Source organism: Diadema antillarum, unplaced genomic scaffold, assembly GCF_040938485.1.
Source record: "Diadema antillarum isolate AM-2024a unplaced genomic scaffold, OU_Dant_1.0 seq00001607_RagTag, whole genome shotgun sequence".
Classification (NCBI taxonomy): Eukaryota; Metazoa; Echinodermata; class Echinoidea; order Diadematoida; family Diadematidae; genus Diadema; species Diadema antillarum.
The window spans coordinates 70,408-98,298 of NW_027272320.1; the positions used below are offsets into that span (position 1 = coordinate 70,408).

The window sequence follows — 27,891 nt, forward strand, 5'->3', positions numbered from 1 at the left end:
AAAAAAACACACAAAAAAAATATTGGAATATTCATGCCAAATCATTGAACACTAGCAATGATTTAGCAAATAGGATCTCGATTGGACAAAAGTTGTTATAATTGCTACCATCACCATCCACCACCACCATCAAAAAAAAAAATCATAATGACAATAATTACTATAAAACTATTGTTAAAAAAATATCAAAACATAAATATGTTTGAACCAAAGGAAAAGTCGTAAGGAAATATCACCTTGCCTAAACTTGTTGCATAATTGAATGGACCAATTTGACTGTTTTACAAAAAGTGTAAGTGAATTGTAACACTTTACATTTTTCTTACATTATAACCATTTGTAATTATGTTTTGCTTCTTTTTTTTTTGACACTTTCTTAAAGTTCCATGTCATAGTGAGGTACAGTTTCTCCCTTTAAAGCAACTTTAATAGAATGGACACATTTGCTGCACATCAGCAAGAAATATTCATTATTTGTAGGTCTATTGCAGCCATGCATATCAAACAGAAATTGAGAATTTTGCTTCATCACAATTTAATCTCTGCTGAGTCCATATCCAAGTCTGACAAGATTACAGCATTTTCTCGCGGGGGATGGTGCCATGAGCTTTTAGAGTCAACAAATGGAATGATTAGCACAGAATCTCACCAATTGCTCTAGATATCCCACAGCTGAGGCCACACCCAACGGACCTCAATGGCTCTCACACTCTACTTGTGACATCCTCTTCTCTGACCTTTGACCTAGAGCAGAATGGCCAGACTCCGGTCCACTGCCATGTATCACGAGTGTCTGTCCCATTCAGCCTAACTGATAAGCACTGACGCATATTCTACCTGTCATCAGAAGCGCCTGATTTCTTCTGGATGAACTTGTTCTTTGTACCTTTGGGAAAACTTCCCATACTGAAAGACAGGAGATAGACCATAATGCAGATGACTAAAAGTTACAGAAACACATCAGTGCAGACTTGTGCACTCACCATGAAATACAATTATATCACTCCATTAATGAGTTACTGACTTTGACATTGCAAATTCAAACTTCCTTAGTATACTTTTTTATCATGATTTCACATGATTCTGTACCCTAACATCATTTTGATACTGAAAGACAATAGAATACTGAACTTGCAATTATACACAAGATTACAGAAACACATCAGCGTAGACATATGCACTTACCATGAAATACAATAATATCACTCCAGTGATTACTTGCTGACTTTAGTATTGTAAATTCAAAATTTCTTAGCATACTCTTTATCATTATTTCACATAAATCTGTACCTCAATAAATCATCTTGATAGGACAACAGTATCCTGTACAATCTCTCATAATCTGCCATACTTTCCTCTCAAAAGCATCTGTGTAATGGCAAACTACCATACACCAAGTCTTTTTCTCCTCTTCTCACTCATTTCTAAACTCAACCCCACCACTTCCATCTCCTATACGGTAACATTCTACATTCAAAAAGCCAGTAGGTTCCTCTCCAACTCCCCAGTCCATCATTCTATCGCAGCCACTTGTCTTGTGAAAATAGCAAGCTTTAGAGCTGTGATGCAAATGTCAAAGACAACGCTATTACGCTAAAAATCATATTCTTCACATGCACAAGGCAGCTTATACCATCGCTCAACCCGGGAGGCCGTCTCATCTTAATAGCGTTTGCATCACAGATCTAAAGCTCCCTACTACTTCTCCCAGAAGTCAAATTCTCCCTGTCCCACTTCATTCTCTTCCCCTCCCTCCCACATCATGTTCTCACACCAAATAATCATACAGTGGACTCCCATTATAACGAAGTCCTTCAAACTGGCAGTTTCCTTTCGCTACATTGAAATTTACTTATAACCAAACAAATAAACAATAGAAATACATAGAGAGGACAATGTTCTGGCCTCAATTTTTACTTTGTTGTAACCGGAATTTCGCTATAACCGTGTTGGTTATAATGAGAGTGAACTGTATCTGATTGTTTCCTAGCAACTCCTCTTTGAATACCCATCCACAAGTCATCTTTCCCTCATATCCATCCGTCTTGACCAATAGTATGTGACCGGCCAGCTCAAAACCCACACAAAGTCACAGATTAGGATTCTCTGTAATGGACCAAAATAAGTCATTTGGGTCAATTGACACAACTTTCCCAAGTTCTTTCTTACCTGGAAAATGACTATTTTCTCTAACTACTGTCAAAATTCAGTGGCTTGAAACAAACCAAAATGAAGATATGAGCAGTTTTTCTGCAACATGTTTTTGGCTGTTCCTTTGCTTTCCCTCGGAAATTCGCTGGTACTTCTGCATAGCATTCCTGAATGACCCTAATCTTTCAATCAATTTTTCTCCTTTTTATAATTATTACACCTAATCTCCAAACTCTCTCTCTTTACCGTTATTTTCATCACTCTTTGAATGGGCTACAATGGTCTAATTTTAACAAGTTGTATATCACTTTGAAGCTCACAGCTTACTCTTTTAAACTATGTAGGAAAGTGAAAATTCACTTTGGCCTACATTTTGTGGGTTTGAGCTGGGCGGTCACATATTCCCTCTTCCAACAACCAATTCATTACTGTCTGACTCTCACTCCCCTTCACCCTAATCACCTTTCCCTTTCACTGACCTGTCATGAATGATGCAATCCACTCCAATCTTCTCCAGTTTCTCCCTGACGGCATCATTGGCTGTCCTCTCGCCCCAACAGGCCAGCATCAGACCGTTGCTATGGCAATCCTCCACCAGGGCGGGGCTATGTAAGTAGTCTTCACAGTGGCCACAGAGTCCCTGGGAGATGAAGACAATTTTCTCATTGGTCTTATACTGTATAAGCCAATATTTTCGGGTACAGATGTTTTTGCGAATTAGGTCACAAGCATTTTCACGAGATGTTGTTTTCGCAAATTGACACCGACGCTATCTTATATGCATTGTAAGCCTAGTGCATGGGGACATTTTCACGTGTTGATGAATTCGGGATTCGACTATGGTTCGCGAAATTCGTGGAAATTAAACCCTTACAAAAATAACAGCTTATACAGTATTAATCCTTTATGTGCCCAGACACTTGTAGCTTAAAAAGCTCTTTCATTAGCATTCAACAAGCCATCAAAAACTTGACGCAATTGTAGATTAGCAAGCCCACTGGGTTGTAACAAGATGCCTCAGTCCAGCATGAAAGCCATGATGATGACACAAGAGGGAGTCACAGGAAAAGGTTATGTCTATTGACTGACAGTCAGTGTCCAGATATCTTTGCCAATACTCTATAAGAAAGTACTCCAGTCAGTGTGAGTGCCAATCAGCAGACAATGCATAGGGAGGGTGTCCTTAACCCTGTGAACAGTGTCCTTGACTAACAACCTAGTTGAAATTTGACCCTATCTGAACCAGATGTCAAGGAAATGGATATCTCTTCCTCATATCCTATACGTTCTTATCAGTGTATCAAGAGCTTTTTGTGAATTCATGTTGAATGCTCAGGAGATAAAAAAACCAAACAAACTGTCAAATCAATTCTACTGCAACAGTTGTTAATAAATAGATAGAACCCATTGCAACTGACTGGCAATTATTAATTTGAATACACAGAACTCCCTATCCACTTTGTCTTCGTACATAAACCTACACAGCAATAACCATCTTTAATAACTGCACATGCTTATGATTATGTGGACAAATTTAGAAGCAAAATCTGTCCAAGATTGAGATGGCAATATCATGGGATGGTCACATTCTCAGCAAAAATAATAATAATAATTAAAGATAAAAATTAAAATGTTTTGGGGATGTAGACGACTTCTATTGATGAGTTTTCAACCGTGCAGCTGCATTGAATATGGAGCACTCACCAGGTACTGACCAGACAGCGCTGTTAGGATGCATCTCTCAACAGTGACCGATCGAGGGTCAGTGTACGACTCGTAAAGGTCAGTGGGTCCAAAGTTACATAACATCACAGGATACTTGGACTGCTTTTTTTGGATCCTGAAGTAAAATGTTGGGGAAAAAAACTATGAAAATCTGTGTTCTTAAGACCTTCATGGGAGAAAGATGTCCACTTGGTAAACTTGCAGGAAAAGAAGGAACAAGAAATCATCAAACTTAAATGCAAACAAAATACTTTTCTTTCTTCTTACAATACATGATCTATTTTTTTTTTTTAGAATGCCAAGACTGTCTGCATTAATGAGAGGATTTCATTGGTTGTGCGGAATATCCCCAAGGAGGTTCAGGACAGTAGGCCTATTGGAAGAAGAAGAAACGGAGACATCGCAGAACATGTGTGCAATTTTTCTACCATAATTACCGTTTGCTTTGATTCCATGAACATGTTTGACAACTGAAGAACAATATAATTTCATAGTCCCACACACTATATTTCTCGTTATTTTTCAGCCAGCATAACTTTCACAATATTCTAGAGTTTAAATCTCGTTTTTTCTAATTTGCATAATTACACACGGGACATTTCAACAACTCTACTGTTATATTACGTTAGGACTTTCATTTCCAAAAACAACTTCTAAATTTCATATCTTCATGTATGACATTTTGATTTCATAATCACTGTAGCACCATAGTGATACTCACATCTCACACATGTCAGGGTTGAAGGCAGAGAAAAAGATTCTCCTCTTACCGCCGTGCTTCAAGACGACACTAAGGATGGCGTCCAGTGATGCATTCATGTCCATTGGTGTACCCTCGTACTCCCAACCAGACTTCTTCAAGAAAATGGTGAAAGTTAGATATAATTTGCAATGAAAAGTTACAAAGTCATCTCTCATCACTGGCAAAATTGCCATCATTACCATTACTATGATCAAAATCTCAAGAATCATTACCTTCACCAAGGGAGGAGGTTATGTTTTCATCAGCATTTGTTTGTTTGTTTGTTTGTTTGTTTGTATGTATCTAAAAAAACTCAAGAAGGTGTGGACGGATTTGGATGAAACTTGCAGGAAAAGTTGGTATTGACACAAGGAACAGATAATTAAATTTTGGTAGTCATCTATGAATTTTTATGGATTTCTGAAGGATCTTTGATGTTTTTGCAGATACGGTCGATGAACTTGGACGATTTTCAGTATGTGCAGATGGGTGGAAATTGGCTGCTTGGCAGAGGTCTGCGCTCTCAGAGTGCTTTTCTAGCTATGATGTGCAATGGTGGACTGAAGAAGAGCGACATCCATATATTAAGTACATGTACTGTGCTACAGAGCAATGGCAACGAGCGCTCTTATTCATGGCCATGGATTATTTCTTCTTCTTTTTTTTGGGGGGGGGGTAAGGGGAGGGGGGTTGCAGGCCAATGGGTGGTCAAGGGTCAAAATACAATGTACCACAATGTTTCGTTTGTTGTTGTTGTTTGTTTTTTAAATTGTCTGATTTTTTTCCTGGTTGTTGTTGTTGTTGCTGTTGTTGTTGTTTCTTTTTTCTTTCTTTTTTAAGAGCCAAAATGGGGGGGGGGCTGCAGCTCGTCTGGTTCTGCAGTTCCTGGTAATGCAGCATGGTGCATAAATGCTGAACACCACTGGTACTCACCTCACATTTCATGGGATACTTGATTTCTATGTCAAAGCCACATTCTTCAGGTACTCTCTCTAGAGCCTGGATAACAAAGAAAAGAAGTGAGCACAATGCAGATTAAGATTCAGCGTTTACATGCAAAACCCTATTTATTCTTCATAAAATAGTTACAAAAATGTCAGCTTTTCATAGTATGTCTTAACTTCAATGTATTTGTGCTAAAGTTCATGCATCCCTAAAGCGTATGTTGTCTGCATCCTCTCTACCCCTCTCATTCCCCCCATCCCCCCCCCCCCCCCCCCCGAAAAAAAAAGACAATTCTCACAAGCAAACTTTGTCTGTTCAGGCTTTATTTTCTTTTCCAGTTTCACTGTTCTAGACATTAGGCAAATCAAATGATATGATAGCATCTCACTTCATTAATGGCATTGATTTCTACTTCACTGAGAATGTACATAACTTTACCTCCTCTTCATGGAGTAGATTCTTATATGCATAGTTAAAACTGACAAATTTACATTCAAAAGCTGATTGTACTAAGTAATATGATACTAACTTTGAAGGTAATAGAATTATCAGTGACACTACAATTTCTGACCAAGCAGCTTTCCTATATAGTTGACTCCTCACACACATTATCTATCCCGTCACCCATGCACATTTTACGGAAAAAGGACTCAAGAAAAGATATTATCTCTAATGGAGAAAAACAAACAACCAAAAACACTCACTGTCTGCAGCTTGCTGAAAGGCAAGGCATCCTCCACGTCAAGTACCGAATTCTCACAGACAAATTCTGAAAAGAATGAGAAAAGTTCACGTTAAAATTGTGATTAAGGATCAATTTATTTTTTTTTTACATTTTAAAAACCAAAGCAAATATACATGTATGTGACATTTGGTTAAAGTGGGATCCAATGGGAAAATATGTCACCCATGAATGCACTTCATTTGTCACATACCTGATGTTCTTGATCCATCTGGCTTAATGACAGGATTCAGTTTCTGTGAAAAAACAAACAAACATACAAACAAACAAGGAAGTTAAAAAATCGCTCTAGATCTGAAAATGATCTAGTGAAGTAAAATCAGAAGTGCTGACCCCTTTTTCTTCCTGATATGAATAAAACTTGCGCATTGAAGTTAAATCAGAGGAGCATGTAGCATAATGCATCACAAATTATGAATACTTTCCTTGAATGTTCTTGAATTAAGAGCTTTAAGACATTTGACCATTGTCTTCAGTGAAATGGAAGATTAAACGAGAACTTACCGTTTGAAGTTTAATATTAATTTTATGAGTAATTGGAGGGTGAGATTACGTCATATATGAGATCCCGCTAGTGCGCGCGCCACTCAATATTAGAAGCAAGAATGTGACCACTGATGTAGGAAGATAACGAGAGATTAAGTTACCGTTTGAAATTTGGGGGAGGGTGAGGTGGGACGTAATCTCACCCTCCAATTACTCATAAAATTAATATTAAACTTCAAACGGTAAGTTCTCGTTTAATCTTCCATTTTATATCGTAATTTCGTGAGATATTACGTCATATATGAGATTTCAAAGCCAGTGGTTACATTCTCGAGGCAACCCCCCCGAAAAGGGGTAGGAAGCATACCTTACAAGAGGTTCCATTGCAAATCTCATTCAGGTTGAATGCTGCAGAGATATTGTGTCTCCAAGAGTTCACAAGTTCAGGCAGTTCAAGACATGTCTGCCCAAATCTTAGGGCTTCACAGTCTATTTTTTGATAATTGTTTCTACAAAGGTTTTCTCAGCAGGACAGGGCTTGTTGTAGTACTTGCGAAAGGTTCTTTCGTTGGCCCAACCGGCTTGCGCAAGTATTTTAGATACTGGGAAATTTCCCTTATTGGCTGCGGAGGTAGACGCTGCCCGAGTAGAGTGCGCCTTGTAGATCTCTGTATCAATACCCGCAGCCTCCAAAACCTCCTTAATCCAGCGAGCGATTGTTTGAGATGATACCCTGTGATACGGTTTCTTGTAGCTAACAAAAAGGTACCGTTCACTAGCTCTGATTCTGCGGGTCCTGCTGATGTATTCCTGCAAGTACCTGACTACACAAAGTCTCCTGTCTGGCGGGTATGCCTGGAGCTTGACACTGTGTGAGTAATTTCCAGGCTTGCTCTGTTTTAGGAGATCATGAAGGTGAAAGGTGACTGCATTATCTCTTAACACCATACCATCCAAGCTTAGATAGTGTAATGATTGAATCCTTTGTGCTGAGATTAATGCAATAATCACACACAATTTAAGCGTCAATTTTTTCAGGTCCAAAATGTGCGCTGGGGACCAAGAACGAAGAAAATTGAAAACAAGGTTAACGTCCCACATTTCCATGTATCTAGGCTTGGGTGGGCGTAGCTGAAAGACTCCCTTCATAAACCTCTGGATAAAGGGATGGTTTCCAACTGTAAACATAGTATCTCGAAGAATCACAAATGAAGATAGAGCACTCCGTGCTAAGTTTATGACACTGTAACCTGCCCCTTTATCGAAGAAAATGTCACTCAGGAATTCCAGGATAGCTTGAACATCCGAGTACAAGTAGTTGCTGCATTTTTTGTCACAAAATGCTTTCCATTTGTTTATGTACACTGCATACTGTTTTTAGTCCCTTTTCTCCAAGAGGAGGCCATTACAGCAGTTATCCGTGCATTCAATCCCGCATCTCTGAAGGGCTTGCACAGAACCTGCAAGCAAGAAGATCAATCTGAGTGTTTAGTGGGTGAGGAGTGTTAGAAACTGGCAATGTTAGTAAGGATTCACTCCTATGAATAACAAGTGGTTCCTCATTCATCATCCTGTTTAGGAGAGGAAACCATGGCTGGCTTGGCCATTTTGGGACTACTAGTATCCCAGTTGCATTATCAGATTTGATTTTTTGAATGCACTTAGCAACAGATAAGCAGAAAGGAGGAAATGCGTAAAAGTACCACTTTCCCCAATCGAGAGTAAAGGCATCAACAGCCTTGGCATGTGGGTCGGGCAACCATGTGACATAGTTCTCTACCTGCTTGTTAAGTCTGGAGGCAAATAGGTCTATTTCTGGTGTCCCAAAACGTGAAGTTATTTCTTGGAAAACTGTGCGGTCAAGCATCCATTCTGTGCGGTCATTGAAAATTCTAGACATGCGGTCTGCCTCCACATTCAGCTTTCCTGGCAAGTGTGCTGCAGTGACCCAAATTTTACGAGTTTCGCACCACTGCCAAATCTCTCGGGCTGCCCGATCACAGTCGAGGGATTTAATGCCTCCCATGTTGTTAATGTACGCAACAGCAGTACTGTTATCTAGCCGTAACAAAACATGAATGTTTTGTGAATTAGAACAGAAGGACTTGAGTCCCATGCCAGCAGCCAGGGTCTCCAGATAATTAATCTTATTCTCCCTGGCTTTTTGCAGCTCGTCTTCATTCCATCTACCCCCTGTATGGGTGGTATGATCAGATGCCCCCCAGCCTTTGCCACTGGCATCCGTGCACAATTCGAGCATAGGTTTAGGGTGTCGTAAGGGTGAGAAAGTAGACTGCACATTGTCTGTCCACCATTGCAGCTCTTGTTTTGCTTCCAAAGATAGGCTCATTTTTCTGTCAAAATGCCCCTTATTCATTTTGAGTGCTTTGATTTTGTCCCTTTCTAAAGCCCTGTAATAGAGCTGTCCATACTGGACTGCGGGAAATGATGCTACCATTTTCCCGATAATTCTAGCCACCTGCCTGATACTGGGGTTTGCCATTTGCATAAGTTCAGTGCACAAGGACTGTATTTCCTCTGATTTGTTATCAGGCAGTCGAATTGTCATGGCCTGAGTATTGAGAATGAAACCAAGAAATTGTATTTCTTGAGTGGGGCATAGTACTGATTTTTCTGGGTGTACCAAGAACCCAAGTTGTGCAAGGATGCTAGTGGTTTCAAAAACCGTTTGCAATGTTTGATTCTCACTTTCTCCAATAATGAGTACATCGTCAAGGTATCCAATTACTACATGCCCTTGCTCTCTCAGTAATGTGAATACAGGTTTCAGTAGTTTAGTGAATAACCTTGGCGCCGTGCTCAGGCCATTAGGCAGTACTTTGAATTGCCAAAGTTGATTTTTCCAGGAGAACTTTAAGAACTTCCTGTGTGTTGGGTGCACAGGTACTGTATAGTACGCGTCCCGAAGGTCGACTGAAGCTAAGAAGCTATTTTCTGAAATGAGTTCAATAGCAGTATGGATATTTTCCATCTTAAAATGCTGGTACTGGAGATATTAGTTGAGATCAGACAGGTCTAGGATAACGCGTGTACCCCCGTCTTTTTTAGGCCGTGTAAAAATATTAGACACGAATTCTCCAGTTTCCATCTGGCACGGTTCGATTACTCCCTTGTCATGGAGTTTAGAAATTTCAAGATCAATATCAGCCTCTTCGGCTTTATCACACCGAAAAAGGTAAGGGGGTTTAGTTCTAGATGGTGCACCCATCTCTTTACTGAATTCAAGCCTGTAACCACTTACAGCATTTAGCACATGTGGGTCTGAAGTAATTTTGCGCCACTTTGGGAGGAATTGCTTCAGTCGACCTCCTACCATAGGTTCTACATTATTATGACATAGCTTTGCATAATCACTAGAATCAGATGTCATGTTTACCTCGTCAGTTGAACTGGAGGTTATCGTGCTCTCTTCATCCCTGAGCCCTGCTTGCTGCCGCAGTGCGGTTGGTGCTGGCTGGGATGTGTGAAGGTGTGGGGAGCCGACGGCTTCCCCCTCCCCTTGGGGCGCTGGCCTAAAAAAGCATGGCTGGTAGCTCCAGTCCACGGTCCTTTTGCACCTGTAGGCCTAGTGACATCACTTGTACTTGCACGAGAAGTAGTCCAGCCCGCGTCGCGGTACTGTTGGGGCAAATTTGAGCTTCCTGATGTAATCTTGCTCCTGCCCTTGCCATATGCACTCCTGCCATAGTCATATGGGCTGAAACGCTGCTTTTTGTATTGTCTGCTATGCTCACTCCTGAGGACACCCTCAGTTGCTTTTTGTTCATCTCTTATGTCTTTCATTTGCCTTCCCAGGTCGTCACCAAAAAGGAATTTGGAGACCGGGGTAGAGGGCTTGCAGAGATGCTGGAATTGATAACCAATGTCTGGTTTCATGAATTCCTTACGCAAGGAATTTAGCTCGAAATTCGCACTGCACAGAAGTGCTAGTGCATCTTGTTGCTGTTCAGTGATATCCTGTGCCGACACTGTATGTATGTAGGCATTGATGCCTCTCGTGAGATTCTTTTGGAGTCTCTGAAATTTGAGGTCTCGTGTCTTTGAAAAGGCAGGTAGCCCATTCCAGATTCTTTGGTTGACTTTCGGCACATCCACCAGCTCACAGTTGCTGGGAATGGGGTATTTAGTGATCGTTTCATCTACCACTTTGGGCTCGAGCTGGTGGGTCAGAAGGTAGGCTGTAGACTTAGCAATTTCTGGGTCAATGGGGGGACCAACTTCCTCAGCCACAGCAAATTTGGCTGCAATGTTTGGCACTTTCTCCACTACAGAAGGGGGAACTTCGCCTTCTTCAATATCAAATTTGTCATCACGACTATCCCCTTGACCTGGTTGGATAATCACAGAGTTTTCATCCATATCTCGGCCCAGAAATGGTGCCGCATATTCATCATCATAATGGCAGTCAGTATCTGCCGAGTCTGAAGGGGAGTATTCAGAACGAGTCCTGATACTCTTTCCATTGCCACCGCCTTCACGGGCTGGTGTCTGCTTTGCCGACTGTGCCTCCACAAATTGAACAACCACAGCTAATTGGCCTTCAAGCTTGCCGAGTCTATCTTCCAAAGTTGAAACTTTAGAGGCCAGTTTGGCAGGTGGTTTCACTGTTTTGTTTGCACCGGTACTACCGCTAGGGTTAGCACTGCTTGTTGTAGTAGTACTATTACTAGTACCTGCCTTGCCGGCTCTAATAGGCGTTTTACCTTTGGCTGTCGCAGTTTTCTGCTTGCACTCTTGTGCGTGCTGGTCTCCGCGACCCCCGCCGGTGGCTGCCGGGGACGCGACTGCTGTCAGCAGCGGTGGTGCGGCTGCGCCGCCCACGTTTGGAACGTTGGTCGAAGACATAAATTCCGTTGCTGTTCAGCTGAAGAATGATCGTTAAAACCAGAAAAAACCTGGCAAAACCTCCCGTTGAGGTAACTTTCGCTATTACGTCGATCCAACTCGAACGAAAACTTGAATATTCAAGTGCAATTCCGGCGAATTTTCCGAGCACAGAAATTCGCGTGTTAGCAAGATGGCGGCGACTAACGAATTGAGTGGCGCGCGCACTAGCGGGATCTCATATATGACGTAATATCTCACGAAATTACGATATAAAATATCATCCACATTTCACATACAGATTTGAATTCAATGTTGTCATATAATCATTTCTGGGCCCCATTTCAAACTGCACTTCATGAAATTTTCAACATGCTGTAAACATGATTTACAAATGGCAGACTAAAATAACTGCATGCCTCTTAATGAAAACAAGATCCATAATATTCAACCATTCCAGCATTTTGAAGTGCACAGAGGGTAGCTCTTTCAAGATTTAAGAAAAAGAACATGAAATTATGTTACTGTGAAAGCTCATTTCACAAGCAAAGAAAAAAAAAATTCACTATCTTAACAAGAAAAACAAATCATAAAAGGTGAAAGTTACAGGAGACCTTCACACCTTTAATAGTCAATCTAAGGTCCAGGAACAGGAAATTACAAAACAATAAATACTACTGAACCATGAATTTTATGCAGAAGTCACTGAACTACAACACACACACACACACAAACAAACAAAACAAAACAAAAAACTGATGACACTTAAATCTCAAAACTGAATCTCTGATGTATGACAAACTCATTGTTGTTCATCTTCACAAAATATACAAACAGTTGTTACATCAAGCTGAAGTGGAGCTTTGAGATGTACAGCACTGAGCAAACTGCTTCATTTATTTTTACCTGCACAGCCAGAAGGTTTTCATAGGTTGTATCCTTGATGGGTAGAGTGGCCAGCATACTCTTTTGGCTTCTCTTAGGCTGGTGGTGGGTCAAATGACAAGGGGAGAAGAGTGTAAGTATATGGTCACATTACCAGAAATAATCTCATTTTTGTCATAAAACAATAATTGAATTGATGGTGCCTCTTATATTGAACTATTTTTTTGTCATCAAACAAAAATAACACAAATGCTTCCAAAAGGCTCATTTTGTCATGAACTAATGATACCATCTCATTTTGTCATCACTAAATGATGATGCTGACTAACTCATTTTGTCATTAGATAAGGTAGAACCAATGATGCTTAACAACTTACTTTGTTGACAAAGGAAAAATACAGTGTATCTAACAATATGTACAGGGGAAATAACATGCAAAACTATGAGTTGAAAACAGGGCATGATAAGCCATGTCATGCTTGGCTGGTGACTTACAAAAACAATTAACAGTTGTCTCAAGTAAACAACAAGGAATCAGCATTTAATTCATATTTTCCAAGGTGTGGGGTCTGTTTGCTAAGTTGTCTCCCCCCCCCCCCCCCCCTTCATTAAGTTATCTACAACATACATGCTCTTAAAGGGATAGTACAGTTTTGGTGGAGATGAGAATTGGGTTTTTAACTTTTTGCGAGATACCAAGAAAACACTTATGATATAGTACAGAACATACCGTTTTAAGAGGAATTCAAAGTTTATTTGACGAAAATTGGGTTTGGAATGACTGAAACATCAAAAAACAAAGTAAAACAAAGCGATCGTAATAAAGTGTGGGTCCCACACTTTATTAGAATCGCTCTTTTTTGATATCTCAGCCATTTCAAAACCAATTTTCATCAAATAAACGTTGAATTCCTCATAGAATTACATGCTCTTTCACATTTTATAAGAGGTTACTCATTATCTCACCAAAGAATGTTAGAAACCTGAAATTAGGTCTCAACCATAACTGTGCAATCCCTTTAATGATCTGTGTTTTCATGCATGGAGTTGTAGCTTCATGATTTCTTAAACAAGAAATTCCCAAGCACTGTCTTATGTTATCTGAAGGTGCATTCACTCCATAATTTCAAATTTCACTGTGGCAAGCTGAAAGGTACCTCGTAGGCACCCCACAGATTAAAAGTCTGAAAGCTCCCAAAACCAAGCAAGCTCGTGGTACCCTGGTTATATATAGTGTGGCTCATTCTTTTTCACTCTGTTTGGGACTGAACACAGCTCAAGGGACAGAACACTTTAGCCTGTTGAGGACAGACTGATTTTGTTACAACACACATTTCCCATAGACCCCTGCCGGAGTCCACTCAGGACTCGTCCTCAACGGGTTAAATGTTCCTTTGCCATAGGATACTGAGTCTCACAAACATATAGCCTGCATCTTGCTCCTCCCACAAATGAGACAAGAAATGAGTGTGCTATATTCACATATCAAAGCCATTGAAAAAGCTGACTACATTTACCACCACCTCTGGCAAAAACAAAAACAAAAACAAAAAGCAAAAACAAAACAGGAAAAAAAGTGGTTTCTCTACCTACTTCAGGACTGCAGACAGTCCATCATCAAAATCAGGGACACACTGTGTGGGTTTTTGGTTGTTGGGTTCCAGGTTTGTTTGCTTTGGGTTTCTCTTTTGGTAAATCGCGAGGGGGGAGGAATTCACAACCCCACATGTCAGGACAAGAGGATACATCTCATTTTTCAGGGAGCTTCCTGCAGAACCATGCAGCTCTGATACTTCCGTTTTCTTTTCTGTGCAGCTTTTTTTTTCTCTCTACTTCTTCTTCTTCTTCTAAAGAATGAGGAGAACAGAACTCACCTCCATCATACAGAGGGAAAACTGGAAGTCATGGAACAAGACAGGGATGCCATCTTGGGTGACATGAACATCAAACTCCACAAAGTCTGCTCCCTATGTAATAACAGAATGAAAACATCAATGCAGTTGAGCTACAGTGCACTCCCACTATAACAAACACAGTTATAACAAAAGTCTCGATACAATGAAGTAAAATTCAGGCCCAAAAATCATCATCTAGATATCTTTATACACTTTATTTGTTCAGACATAACAAAATTCCAAATTAATGACAAACTAGAAATGTCGCTATGGCGACTGGTATGCCTCCGCCATAGTGCATGATTCTCCTAATAGGTCTATAGTACATGTGGACAATGTGTGATTACATTTTCACAAAATTGGCAAAATATTAATATGACATGTTTGTCACAAATGTATTGAATGTTTACCTTCATTGACCTATGTTTAATTGGATGAATAGGAGAGCATGTATTTGGGGATTTAAGAACTTTAACTTGACTTTGACCCTTTCATAAGTTTATGCACTGAGTAATTTTCAAGGTATGGAGAAAAAGTGCAATTTCTGTATTGAACAGTAAATTGTTATCATTTTCATCTGGCCTTTGATTTATAAGAGAATCACTGTCAGGCAGATCATACATAAATATGTACTAAGTTTCAAGATAACTTGAGCCACTTCCGAGATATGGAGAAAGAAGTAAGTTCAGCACTTTCATGTGATTTTTGACCTTTTGACCTTTGACCTTCTTGGCAAAAAAAAATCCCAGAGAATCTCTATTGGGTTATACGTATGCATACATCAAGTAAAAAAAAATAATCCTGCTGGCATTGCATAAATATAAGGAAAATAGTAAAATTTTGAAGTATTGCCCTTGACCTCTGACCCCTGACCTTTGACCCCATGAACCCTAAATTCCCTACATAACCACTGCCAGTCAGTACATGCATATATACTATGTTCCATGAAGATACCTTGAACACTTTCCAAGATACAGAGAAAAAAGTGAAATTTTAACATTTTACTTGACCTTTTGACCTTTGACCTTTTGACCTCATGACCCCAAACTTTCACCAGAGAATTTTTATTGGGTAATACATGTATACACTAAGTTTCAAGAAAATATCTTTTGGCATTGCATAGATATGAGGGAAATAGTGAAATTTTAAGCATTTGACCTTGACCTTTTGACCTTTGACCTTGAGCATGTGCACCCAAAAGTTGATAGGCACAACTTAACCCCCTAATACACATACATGCCAAGTTTCATTAGGATACCTCAAAAGGTTTTGGTAGTTACCCTGTCCACAAAATTCATTACGGACGGACGGACGGAAGGACGGACAGATGGACGGACGACCTCACGGTGATATACTTGTGTGTCTACCCCTTTGTTCTCCCTTTTGTTAAAATAGACACACAAGCAAAAATTTTAGCCACACAAGCCTGACGGAATAAAGGCCATCTATTGTGCACTATTGTTCTCCTAGCCACACAAGCATACTCTCGTTAGCACGCTACGACGGACGGACGGACGGACGGACGGACAACCCGAAAACATAATGCCTCCAGCACCACTTCATGGCGGAGGCATTAAAAACTGCCAATCCCACAGACTTTGTTATAACCAGAGTCACCTGTATATCATTCTACACATGTTTCAGCTATAGTTATACACAATTTATAATCATACTATGTCATCAGTCTTATTTCTTCATGGTACGAATGTATATGTCAGGGCCAGCACCACATTATCAAAAGTTTCTTGAATTTCTTTAATTTCGCGAGAGCAGAGATTCTCGAAATTACAATGCACACAAAAGTTCTTACTGACACTACAAAGCATTGGACACCAGTGTCAAAAACTGAAGAATGGCTATGAACAGATCGGCTGAAAATGTTTTCAAGACCTCATTTGAACATTGTACTGCAATATACCTCTTTAGTCTAGTAAAATATTGTACTTGAACATTTTGCCACTTACATGGTACGCTGCTTCCTTTAAAGAGTAGACAGTATTTTCTGGAACATTAGAGGTAGATTCTTCATCCCTTACGCTGGAAGACACGATAACAAGGATGAGTCTAATGAATATGACTGATTTATTGTTGAATAGACAAGAAAGAAAAAAGCTTAGCAAGCCATGAAACAAAATTCTACACATACATAATAAACAAGAACAAACAAACATACAATGACCAGAGAAGATCTGTTAGTTCAGCATGACCCAAGAATTACACTTTTTAGGACATTAGCACAGCAAGAAAATATCATTGAATACAAATTTGCTTCTCTGAATGATACTGGCCATGTTTGAAAGAAAATTTCTAAATCACACCTCTACCCTACCTGACAAACCTCATAGTTGTCGTTTGATTGAATATCCATGTATGTAACAGAGAGGTATTCTTGCTGTTACCCTCCATGAATGAGATTGCATGCTCATTATCTTTTGATCACTGACTCTCTCCTCCCTCATAGCCTTCTTTCAAACAAGGTCTCTAGCACCAAATCACCAAATGAGGTTTGCATGCTTTCTAAGACTGCATTTAGGTCTGTTTTGATGCCTGCCTGTTTACACTTGCAATATTGTGCATTAATGATATTTCCCATTCAAGTTCACTGTTGCCTCATGTGAGCCACATATTTGGTTGCTTCATTACTCCTAAATGTATCTGTAGTCAGAACTGCGACTTAGAAAATGACATAAGGATATGAAATGCAATGTTCAGACATTTGAGCAAGCTTGCATGAGAGCATACTGGCCTTGGTGTGTCCTCAAGAATTGTTGTTAAAGGCATAAATTTACCACTTGCAGATGAAACAAAGACCCAGCAGTAATGCTTTAAAATAGTTCCAAAATGTGAGTTTGGGATAGAAACAACCACTGTAAAAATTTGAATCCATATAATCAATGTTAAGTATTGTTAAATAGACAAAATGTGACCAATAGTTATAATAAAAATGTTGCCAGACTAATACGTCTACAGTTATGGTTTAATGAGAAAATACTGACATCTCCTTATCTTTTTTGGCTTTATTGCAAAAACTTTACATGGTAGGATGTTTTGCCATACAACAGGCCTACACATATGCACCAAATGTGACATCTTGAACATTTTTAGCATCACTGTTCACAAAGGTAAACAGGAGGACCTTTAACACACAAAAAAAGTTTTTATATCAATTCCTCATTCTCATGTTGCAGCAACTCCCACCTTTTCCTGAGTGAGTGATCGCACATTGTCCGTCCCATGCCTCTGTGGCCAACGTTGAGGGCGCCATTCCTTTTCTTCCAATGTGTTGCATATGATATCTGGAAGCTGTGGGCCTCTGAAACCTCCAATGGTTCAATGGCTGCATAGGAGACTACAGGTAAAAGTCAGTCATACTGGCTAGTAACTGGGAGTTTAGCATTTTCACAAGTAATCATTTTATTGCTTGATTGTTTGTTTCAATCACTGGGTACTGATAATTGAAAGTTCCTTACAGAGTCATAACTCCCCTTCCCCTCAGAAAAAAAAAACAAACAAACAAACAAACAACTATTACAAACAAGCAAACAAGTGTAAAAAAAAAATGCATCTACATTTAAAAAGGCCACAATCTTTTAGTGATCCAACAAACAACCTCTACCAAAATAAAACACATTATCTTCATCTCAGAAGACGTGACATTGTTTCATAAGTCTCAGCACAAAAGTGTTGTTTTTTTTTCATTGTAAATAATGATCAATATTGATCTTATGCTTGATTCACTGAATTACACTTGATAACATGAGTGTAAGATGAATCATAATTCTTTATGAAACTGGTCCCAGATTGTACTATCAGTATGTTTCCTTGCATGATCACTTCAGTTACTACACACTGCAAAGCAGCTTAACCAAAAATACCTTACCAAAAAAATGGACTGGTAAATTTTTTTTTCAACATAGCAAAAACTCGCTAGCCAAATAATGATATTAATCAATCCATTATACACTACATTATGTCAATACCTGCAATGATATGCAAATGAAAAAGGATTTATTACATGATTTCATTCTTCTTCTTCTTTTTTCAATGTCACAGGAATAGATTCACACATACAATGTATTTTGGGTCAGTTCAATTTGGAGACAAGGCTTGGTATGATTTCCACAATACAGACGTTATCATAATCTCCTCTTGCACAGGAAGAACAAGACCTCTATTTAATAAAGTCCGACTTCTGCTTAGAGAGGTAAAAGTGAGTATTATGGTTCCAGGAGCTAGCACGAGGCTATGGCACTACACAATGGGTCTCACCTGGTATTTTGACACCAAGCGGAACACCAGCTTTGTCAAATAGATGGAGAGGGACCATCCCGACACTCTGAGTGAAGCTACTGCTCACCAACCAGCATTCACCAATCAGGGTGGTCTCCCCCTTTAAACGCTTTCCCTCGCTATGAGATGGGGATGAACTGGCTTGCAGCAACTGGATCATGAATTTCTGAAATAAGTCAAAAGGAAACATTTAAAAAAAAAGTTATAAAACTTATCGAATGAGAGGATGGTGAAATGAGACTCTGGGTCCCATTTTATGTTACATTGGGTGCGTTCGAGCGCTGTCCTAAAGCGAACTGTACTGTACCGTACCCGTGCCAGAGGAGCGCTAGAATGCTCCTAAAGTGTACCGTATCGTACTGTACCGAGCCAAAAGTGGACCACTTCCCGATGTGCTCAAAAAGCGTACCAAAAGCTTACCAAAAGTTCGCTGTAAAGCATGCGCGTATCATGCGCATACGTCACAATGCAAAGACATCATTTTCTTTGTTCGGGACAGCTGTAAGCAGTTCAAGCGCCAGGTGGATGACATTCTTGCTACAAAAATGCATGACCTTTTCTAAATATAACTCGTGAGGTACGCTTTCTCCACAGAGCGCTCGAACTCTTCAAATCTGGCACAGTTCAGTACAGTACGCTTTGGTTCAGTTCGCTGTGGTTTGCTTTAGAGCACTCAAACGCACCCATTGATGATACAGGTAATGAATCATGAAAATGCTGTTAAAATGCAGTCTTTGTGTTGGATATTGTTCACATTCAATGTAGATGAAGATCATTCATTTCCATTCACAGTTAAGACTGATAGACAGGAACCACCCCTTCAAAATGTTCTCACGCAATGGTTTGTTACAGCATGCCTATTCATAATTGCACTTCATCACATCACATTTTCATCCAGATAAAACAAGATGTCTTGATTTATGATTTGGAGAGCTTACCACATCATGTCCTGCTGCCAGATTCTGAGTGGAGAAGGTCAAGACTTCAGACATTGCATCTAGCGGCTCACCGGACGCGGCTTGCTCTCGAGGTATGTGGTCTCCTAGGCGGTGGTTCTATGGCAATGATTGTAATGGCAAGCACACACAAACAAAACAAAAATATAAACATTAAAGGTCCTGTTTACCTTTGGGATCAGTAATTTAAAAAATAATCAAGATATCACATTTGATGCATATATGTAAGTCAGTTGTATCACAAACATCCTACCATATAAGATTTTTGCAATAACGCCTAAAATATATTCCAAGGAGATATCACTATTTTTCTCACTAAACCATAACTATAGACGGTTTCGTCTGAAAACATTTTTACTATAACTATTGTTCACATCGATTATACTCATCTGGTTCATTGGTTGTTTCTATCCCTAACTCACATTTTAGAACTATTTTGAAGCACTAATACTGGGTTTTTGTTTCATCTGCAAATGGTAAATTATGCCTTTAAAGTAACAGTCGTTTTGGATGATGAAGGGTATTCAACACTCAAGCTCCCTTGTCTCATTCTGTTCGAACTCAATAGATCACGCTCCATGCATTCAGGGAATGTACCAGGAGAATGCTGTAATTTAAATTATCTATGATGAGGGTAAAAAAGCAATTACCCTCATTTTTTCCCAATCCCCCTTCTGTGTTTGTTTTGTTTTGTTGTTCTTTTTTTTTGTTTTTTTGTAAGAGGCAAAGTGGGTGGGAGGCTAGTATAAACTGAATTGTCAAAGGCAAACTGAAACATGGAGTGCATGTTGATGTTCAGTTTTATCATGGAAATCAAGGTGTTCTTTTTAATCGCTGGACACAATCCCAACTTGTTACCCAAACAGAGATGCAACTGGGCCATAAACATAAACTGTCATAAACACCCTACATTCTTAATCCCAGGAAAAGTACCAGAAAGGGACCTGCGAATCTGACACACCTGAGCAGCACACTTTGCATTCATAGTACTCCCACTGAGGCAAACTATTTCGAAAATCTTGAAATTTGGGGATTGCTGCAGGTAATACCCTTGGGCAGCACTAAGTTGCTACATAGCGCTCACCTAATTGCCTGGGGCAAGTAAAAATCGAAGTCAGGCAAGCGTTTTGGAACAAAGAGAGAAAATGCTTGTTGACATTGGCATGCAAACACTATTGATGCCATCTTCCCCCCCCCCCAACACATCTACAGTAAGTCAACCATACAGCTCAAGTTCACAGATAAAGAGTGTCGAATAGTGATGCAATACACTAAATTTTATTTCAGCAACTTTCCATCACTTACATTGTACATAAAGAAGACCCAATGCAATGCAACACCAACACCAGAAACCTAGATCTAAACTTTTATGACTCCAATGTGTTTAAGCGTGCAAATCAATGTGTATGTGTACTGTTTATTCAAATGATTGTGACTCGACTTATAACTTATTTTCTATTCAAATCAGTTTCATAAATTTTAGGACTTTCTTTCCTTGCAAGAATCTAAATTTCTGAGGATTCCTGTATGGTTGAAGTACGTCTCAACCTCCTGGACACCAAGCAGAGAAGTCAAAAAAAAACTAAATCCTACATGGCTTTTACAAAGCCTCACTGTCAAAGCTAATATCTGATCACGCAAACAGACTGTGAATTCAAAAAGAGCGAGCCTCAGGCTACTCAACCACAACTCCACTGTCTACACTGCCTACAACAATGAACCCAGCAAATCAATCTACAGCTCTGGTAACCTTGGTCCCTTTCACGATGAGGGATGATTTACACTGCACAAAAAAATCACATGCACATTATTTTATAACCTCTGGCTTGTGGCCATGTTACATTTCGTTCTTACACCACCTTGGGGAGGGGTAGGGATTTCCTTTCAAAAGGTTGCGTCAGTATTTTCTACGCAATGGGACCCCGAACTGTACAGGCGGGGAAAAAAAACACACAAGATAAGAACTCACTGCCACTAGTATTGGAATGGATACGTATGGAGACGTGATTTCCACGGCAGTGACCCGAATGCTACATGGCGTACGGCTCAGGGAGGATGCGAGTTCGGTGAGCGTTGACTTGTCAAACATCAGTTGAATTTCGCGAGTGTCCACCAGCCAACCCCTCTGTACCTTGTGCTGTCCATCTATAAAAGATAGAAAAAAAATGAAAAGTTTGCATTGTCCTTTTCTAAAAATAATTTTTGACCCACATGCTGGTGGTAAAAACAGAAACAACAAAATGCGGAATACATTGTAATCTACATTGGTCTCACAGAATGAAATATGAGTATATGGAGTGATGCTGAAGGACCATTTAGTGTTTCCATCCACAATTTAGCATCCCAATAGGGAATGCACAGCCAAGCATGAATAATATTAAGTCTTCGTGTGCCACGTTCCCACGCCTGATTGAGTTAATGGCATGCCAAGCTAACATATTTTGCTCAAACACACAATCTCGCCCAAACCGATCTATAAATCACCAAACAACTACAAAGTATGGATGCTTCACTCACGAGTCTGTTTCTAAAACATGTAGCTTGCATTAGCTAGTGTTTGAATATCTAGCAGCATTTCATAGAGGTTTTTTGAATGAATTCTAATTTTCTGTTGTGGTTGTGTCTGCAAAAAAACATTCCTTCCAGACCTGGAAATGACCACAGCACAGCTATCACTGCACTGGCCATTTGTGAGAGAAGGATTCATCTAGTAGAGTCACAAAATTTACACTGCAGCAAGGCTCAGAATTTTTCTCTCCAAATTTGCATGATGTATGTCTGCCATAAACGTATCTATAGAGGGTTTCCAAATGCGCTATCATTTTCGGCAGACAAATGTTTGCCGAAAATGATAGTGCATCGCAGTCTCAGAACAATGCGGCACACAGGAGGTTTACACCATGGCACACGAAAACAGACGAAGCACAAATGATGACAAAGGTGCACACACTTTTGTATACGTTGGCAAAGATGCACACATAGATGCACAGGTTTGTACAATGTTGACTGAATACTGTTGACATAGATGCGCAAACTGGAGTTTTACTAAAAAGGGATGTTATTGTGAAAGCTCCCACTTTTCTTCTCAACCCCACCCCCCCCCCCCCCTGCAGAAGAAGAGAAAAAAAAAGCTATACAGCAGATAACATTACAAACCCTCTATGCATATTTTAACATTTAGAACAAAGAGGCATACAAATATACATGTATTCAGGATCAAACAAAGAGTGATGAAAAATTAATAGTATAAGCCTGACAAAAGATCAGATGAATATTAAACTCACCATAGGCTCCAAATGTTTGTAACTCAGTGTGGTACGGGATGTCTGCATGGGGAGACAACAGAGAATGTATGAGTATACATGACAGTACGACAGCAAGCAAGCTGCAGGGAGTAATTTTCCTGGTATCGCATCGCAATTTGCTATGCATTTTTACAACACTGCTACACAAACTAACTTTTGTGTAGCAGTTTTCTTCCATAAAAGTGTACAGGATAACATTTAAAATAGTGTTCATCAGCTGAAATTGCTAATCAAATTTGAGTTTGAAAATTCTTCCCTGAAGCTGGATCTGAGACATCATGAAATTCTCCTAAAGGGACTGCACATTCATAGTTTTGGTTGAGGTGAGGATTCAGCTTGTAGCGTTTTGCGAGATTTTTGGAAACCACTCTATGAAATGTTAAAGAGCATAGAATTCTAAGGGGAATCAAAAGTTTCTTTGATGAAAATTGAGTTTGAAATGACTGGGATATCTAAAAACAAGGTAAAACAAAGAACAAAGAGATTCTAATAAAAGTCATGGCCTGTCAATTTCATTAGTATCGCTTTTTTGAATATCTCTGCCATTCCAAGGTCAATTTTCATTAAATAAACGTTGAATCCTTCTCGAAAGTACATGCTCTTTCATATTTCAGGAGAGGTTTCTCATTATCTCACAAAAAATGTTATAAACCTAAATCCTCACCTCAACCAGCACTGTACAGTCCCTTTAATAAGAAATTACAATATCAGAATCTATTCTCTCCATGCTGATATTTGCAATTACTATTAAAAGACATGCATAACCTAACTATTTTTGAGAATCTATCTATTATGTACAATACATAAAATTACACTTAGTAGGTAAAAACTACTACAGCGGCTCATCTGTCAATGAGTAACTTCTTTAGCTGGAAAACCACATAAGTGCAATAAAATTTAATGTAAGAAACTCTTTTCTTCTCTTCTAGGTGTTTTTTTTTTTGTCATTGTCACTTCTCAATCAGGGGAAAAAATGCTATATTTGAGCATATTTCATCTACCTGCATGGGCCTTTCTTGCATTGATACATCAGACATATTTATACTGAAGACAGAGACAGCTACCTGGTACCTTGTAGAATGTACATTGTAAGCTCTGCAGCAAATTAGTGGTTGCCTAGGCTTTGTGTAGTCTATTTAAACATCCCCTTTTAACCCGTTGAGGACGGTTTGATTTTGCTACAACACACATTTCCCATAGACACCTGCCCGAGTATACTCGGGACTCGTCCTCAACGGGTTAAGGGCCTTCTTAACCTATCAAGGATGAACTGATTTTGCTTTAACATGCATTCCCCATAGACGCTTGCCTGAACATACATGGGATACCAAGCTAAAACAAGCAAGTACGGCAATCATGCCATATGTAGAATCCATTCTACAGGCAGAGGAAGTACAAGGAATTTGAGAGTATTCAAGATTACCGATACAAATTGATTCCCATACCTGTGATCGACATGTGACGAGGGACAAGACCTGCTTCCCACTCATGTATGACAATCTTTGACTCAGGAGCTTTCAGGAAGCTACAAACAGCATAGCGGTAGTCAATTTTAGTGTTCGCTGGTACATCAATAGTAAGCGTCCACCTACATTATAAAGAGAGAGAGAGAGAGAACAGAGAGTTAAGTTGTTTTCCCCATAGTTATCTATGGCAAACAAATAAGTTCATCTTGAAATCCTGCTGGTCAACCAAACATACTACCTTGCAACTTTTAAAGTCAAGAACATAAGTGTACAAGACACATTGTACACAATGTGGGTATAGATGTAGCAATTTTTTTTTTTTTTTTGGGGGGGGGTGGGTAAACTGAAAGAAAAGACTTATCCTTTTCTGAAGTGGTTGATTTTGCCAGAAACCCCCTTCCAAAAGTATGTCTCACTACAAAATAACAATATATGACATGGTCGGCACCACATTTTCAAAAGTGGGGGGAGGGGAAAAAAAAGGTCTTCAGCGCAAAAACAAACCTTACCGCTCTTAAAGGTTTTGTTCTTTTCTCTTTTTTGTGTGTGTGTAAGCAAAGTGGGGGCGCAAATTGAGCTCACCAACCTCCCCCCCTCCCCCCATCAACCAACCCTCTATGACCAGTATAAAGAGAAATCATACAATGATGTGCAGTCTTTTACTGAATGAAAGGGGGAGTTGGGGCAGAGCTTTAAACTGCTTATAAATCCAATAGCAAGTCAGTGCCAGCTAAAGTAAAATGGAATCAAAATCATCACAATCTTGTACTAGTAACACAGCTACATGTAAGAACATGTACAATGTAGGAATGACAAAATATGCACCATTTATGTGGGTGGTTGTGGTATGCAGAATATATAACCATATATGGTCTTCAAAGATTGCCAGAACCTAGCCTTGCCTATGGATGGTGTGGCTCCCTTCATACATGTATAGGATCTGAAAATCTAAGCGAGGCTTTGCTATCTGTTGATTTCTCACCATTAGGTGCAATGTTCTAACTACAATTCAATTTTGCATACATTTATGCCCTTTTCAATAGTTTGTAACCCATTAAAGTCCTGGAGTAATTTTTTCTGCAGAAATTATCACCCTGTCCTTGTCAAATAACCAAACTTGTTCTTGAAATTTCTGCATATAAGGTACTGGTACCATATGTGACCGTGCACCTCAAAACGAACATAAAGTCGCACACACTGATTTTGCGTGAGGACTGAAAATAAGTGAAATGGGTCAACCTAGCCGAACTTGACTTTTTCATATTTTCTGAAAGAGCGGGTCTTCTTTTACATTATGCTAAAATTTGGTATCATAAAACGGGCAGGAAAGTATGTTTTTTAGCAGTTTATCTCGAACATGTTTGGTAGAATAGTGTGATTAGGTGTGTCTTTAGAATCCCTTTTTCATTTCTGAAAAACCTTGTCCACACTCTTCACTTTCAACTCTAATAACTTTTGAAAGGATAGTGCTACTGCTTTGAAAGTTGGCATTAATTATGGACAGAATGTGTTAATGAGGCATGCTTAATTTCAGTTCAATCTAATAATTTCTTCATTGTTGTTACTCTGGTGGTTCACTTCCTGCTTTTTGTCCCATTCATCGCACAGCCAGCACGGTTTGGTAAAGATTAAGCGCTTGAATAGACACTCTACTTCAGAGCCTCTTTTCTCAGTTCACACCTTTCCTGAGTTTGTGCTTTCTGTCCAATATTTAGATAGGTTAGGAGAGTCCATTTGATTGGAGTTATACATCATTTTAGAGCTTAAAGTCTGTTCTTTCAGAATATGGTCTTAACTAAAAATTCATGTCTGGCGACTTTTTGTTTGTTTTGAGGTGCAGGGTCACATATACTTGAGAAAGTTTGTATATAGTAAATGGTTAGGATGTACAAAAAATTACTTTAACTCATGAACAAAAATTTTCAACTCTACCTAGAATATAAAATACTAACAATTCAAAAGTAAACAGTACTAAAAAGATGTTATCAACCATCTCCCCCCCCCCCCTCATAAAAAAAATATGTACTGGGGGGGGGGGGGGGGGGGGGGGGTACCAGCAATGTGATGGGCAAAAAGAAAAATAAAGCAGCACTCCTGAGTTTAAGGCATGCGTGTACCCCATCTTCAAGTTGCTGTTTAATTGTTGTTTTGGTTTTAATGGCTTGTATCACTCAGAATTGAGTACCAGTATTTATGCCAGTCTCTTTAAGTCTCTCAGCTTGCTCTATGTACCTCTGATCACCCTCGTCTTTCTTCAGAGCCTGAACTTTTCGGGCCGACCACAGACCCAAAGCTGGGATATTACCAGTGACGCACAGCACTTCACCTTCCCTCCTCGGCTCGAACCCAACTTTGAAAGTGACCGTCGGCATTTTTCCAACCTTTTCTGTGCGTCTAGCTGCAGCTCAGAGCAGATCAGCTGGAGAGAAGACTGCATGAGAAATGAAAAGAAAATTTATGATAAAACATATGAGAAAGGAAAATCAATTTGAAAATGTGCACTAGCTGCTTCTTTGCCTGTAACCGCACCAGCGACCCCAACACATTCTGGTTACAGTGCCCCGGCCCAGGGTTACTTTACCTTTAGAGATCTATTTTACACATTACAACGATTAACAAGTTCTAGTAGACCTAGTTCATTTTTATACTCCACAAACCCTAGAGGTGTAGAACAATTCTTGCCTTTCTTGTATTGTACAACAGTCATCACAGTTGACACGTACTGCAAGTCTATACGCGATATGGTACTCAGCTCTGACTGTATTTATCATGAATATTTTTTTTTCACTGGCTTAAATCTTAATAATACAAATGGATTGTTTTATTCACACACAGACACTTGTCTACCTATGCTCGAGTGACCCAGACAGTCAGAGAGCAGACACTCTCGTTCTCCTTTGGCGTATACCATATAATAATCATTTTGTTTTTATGAACCTGACCTGCATCTGAACTGACATGGTAAGAGGTTAATGTTAGAATCTATGCAGAGCCCAAAGCTAATCAACTTGTAAACAAAGCCCTTGGTCTTGCTACTTGGCTACTGTGGTTATTGGTGGCTAGCTGCTCAATTCAATGCACACATGGTGCATAGAACCTACAGTGTATAATAAATAACTCTTTATGTGCCACGTTCGCACGTCCGACTTAGTCAACGGTGTGCCAACTTCGCATACTTATTCTGCTCAAACCCACAAACCCACCCAACCTGATCGATAAATCTCCAAAATACTGCAATGGGTAAAATGAAAGCTTTTCTTGCGCTTCCGTTCGTCTCATATGTAGCTTGCATTTTATGTGGTGATTGACTATCAAGCGGTGTTCCCTTATAGATGGAATTGCATGTAAATTCTAAGTTTATGTTACTATTTTGTGTGCAAAAGTCATGCCTTTACAGTAATGTAGCTACTTAACTGTAGTCATTTCAAACAAAAACCATCATCGATTTCTAATACAAT

General features: G+C 39.5%; 1 protein-coding gene across 1 annotated transcript; it reads right to left on the reverse strand.

Annotated features, from left to right (window-relative positions):
* Nucleotides 1-833: 833 nt before the first annotated feature.
* Nucleotides 834-26,805, reverse strand: LOC139711079 (glycerophosphocholine phosphodiesterase GPCPD1-like). The gene is made up of 17 exons (XM_071622998.1): nt 26,666-26,805; nt 24,413-24,555; nt 22,947-22,988; nt 21,632-21,807; nt 19,645-19,761; nt 18,686-18,872; nt 17,615-17,765; nt 16,381-16,453; nt 14,396-14,488; nt 12,543-12,620; nt 6,499-6,541; nt 6,268-6,332; nt 5,552-5,617; nt 4,598-4,731; nt 3,856-3,991; nt 2,631-2,791; nt 834-906 (listed from the first exon to the last, which is right to left on the reverse strand). The coding sequence occupies exons 1-17, from the start codon at nt 26,803-26,805 to the stop codon at nt 834-836; spliced, it is 1,878 nt and encodes a 625-aa protein (XP_071479099.1).
* Nucleotides 26,806-27,891: the final 1,086 nt, after the last annotated feature.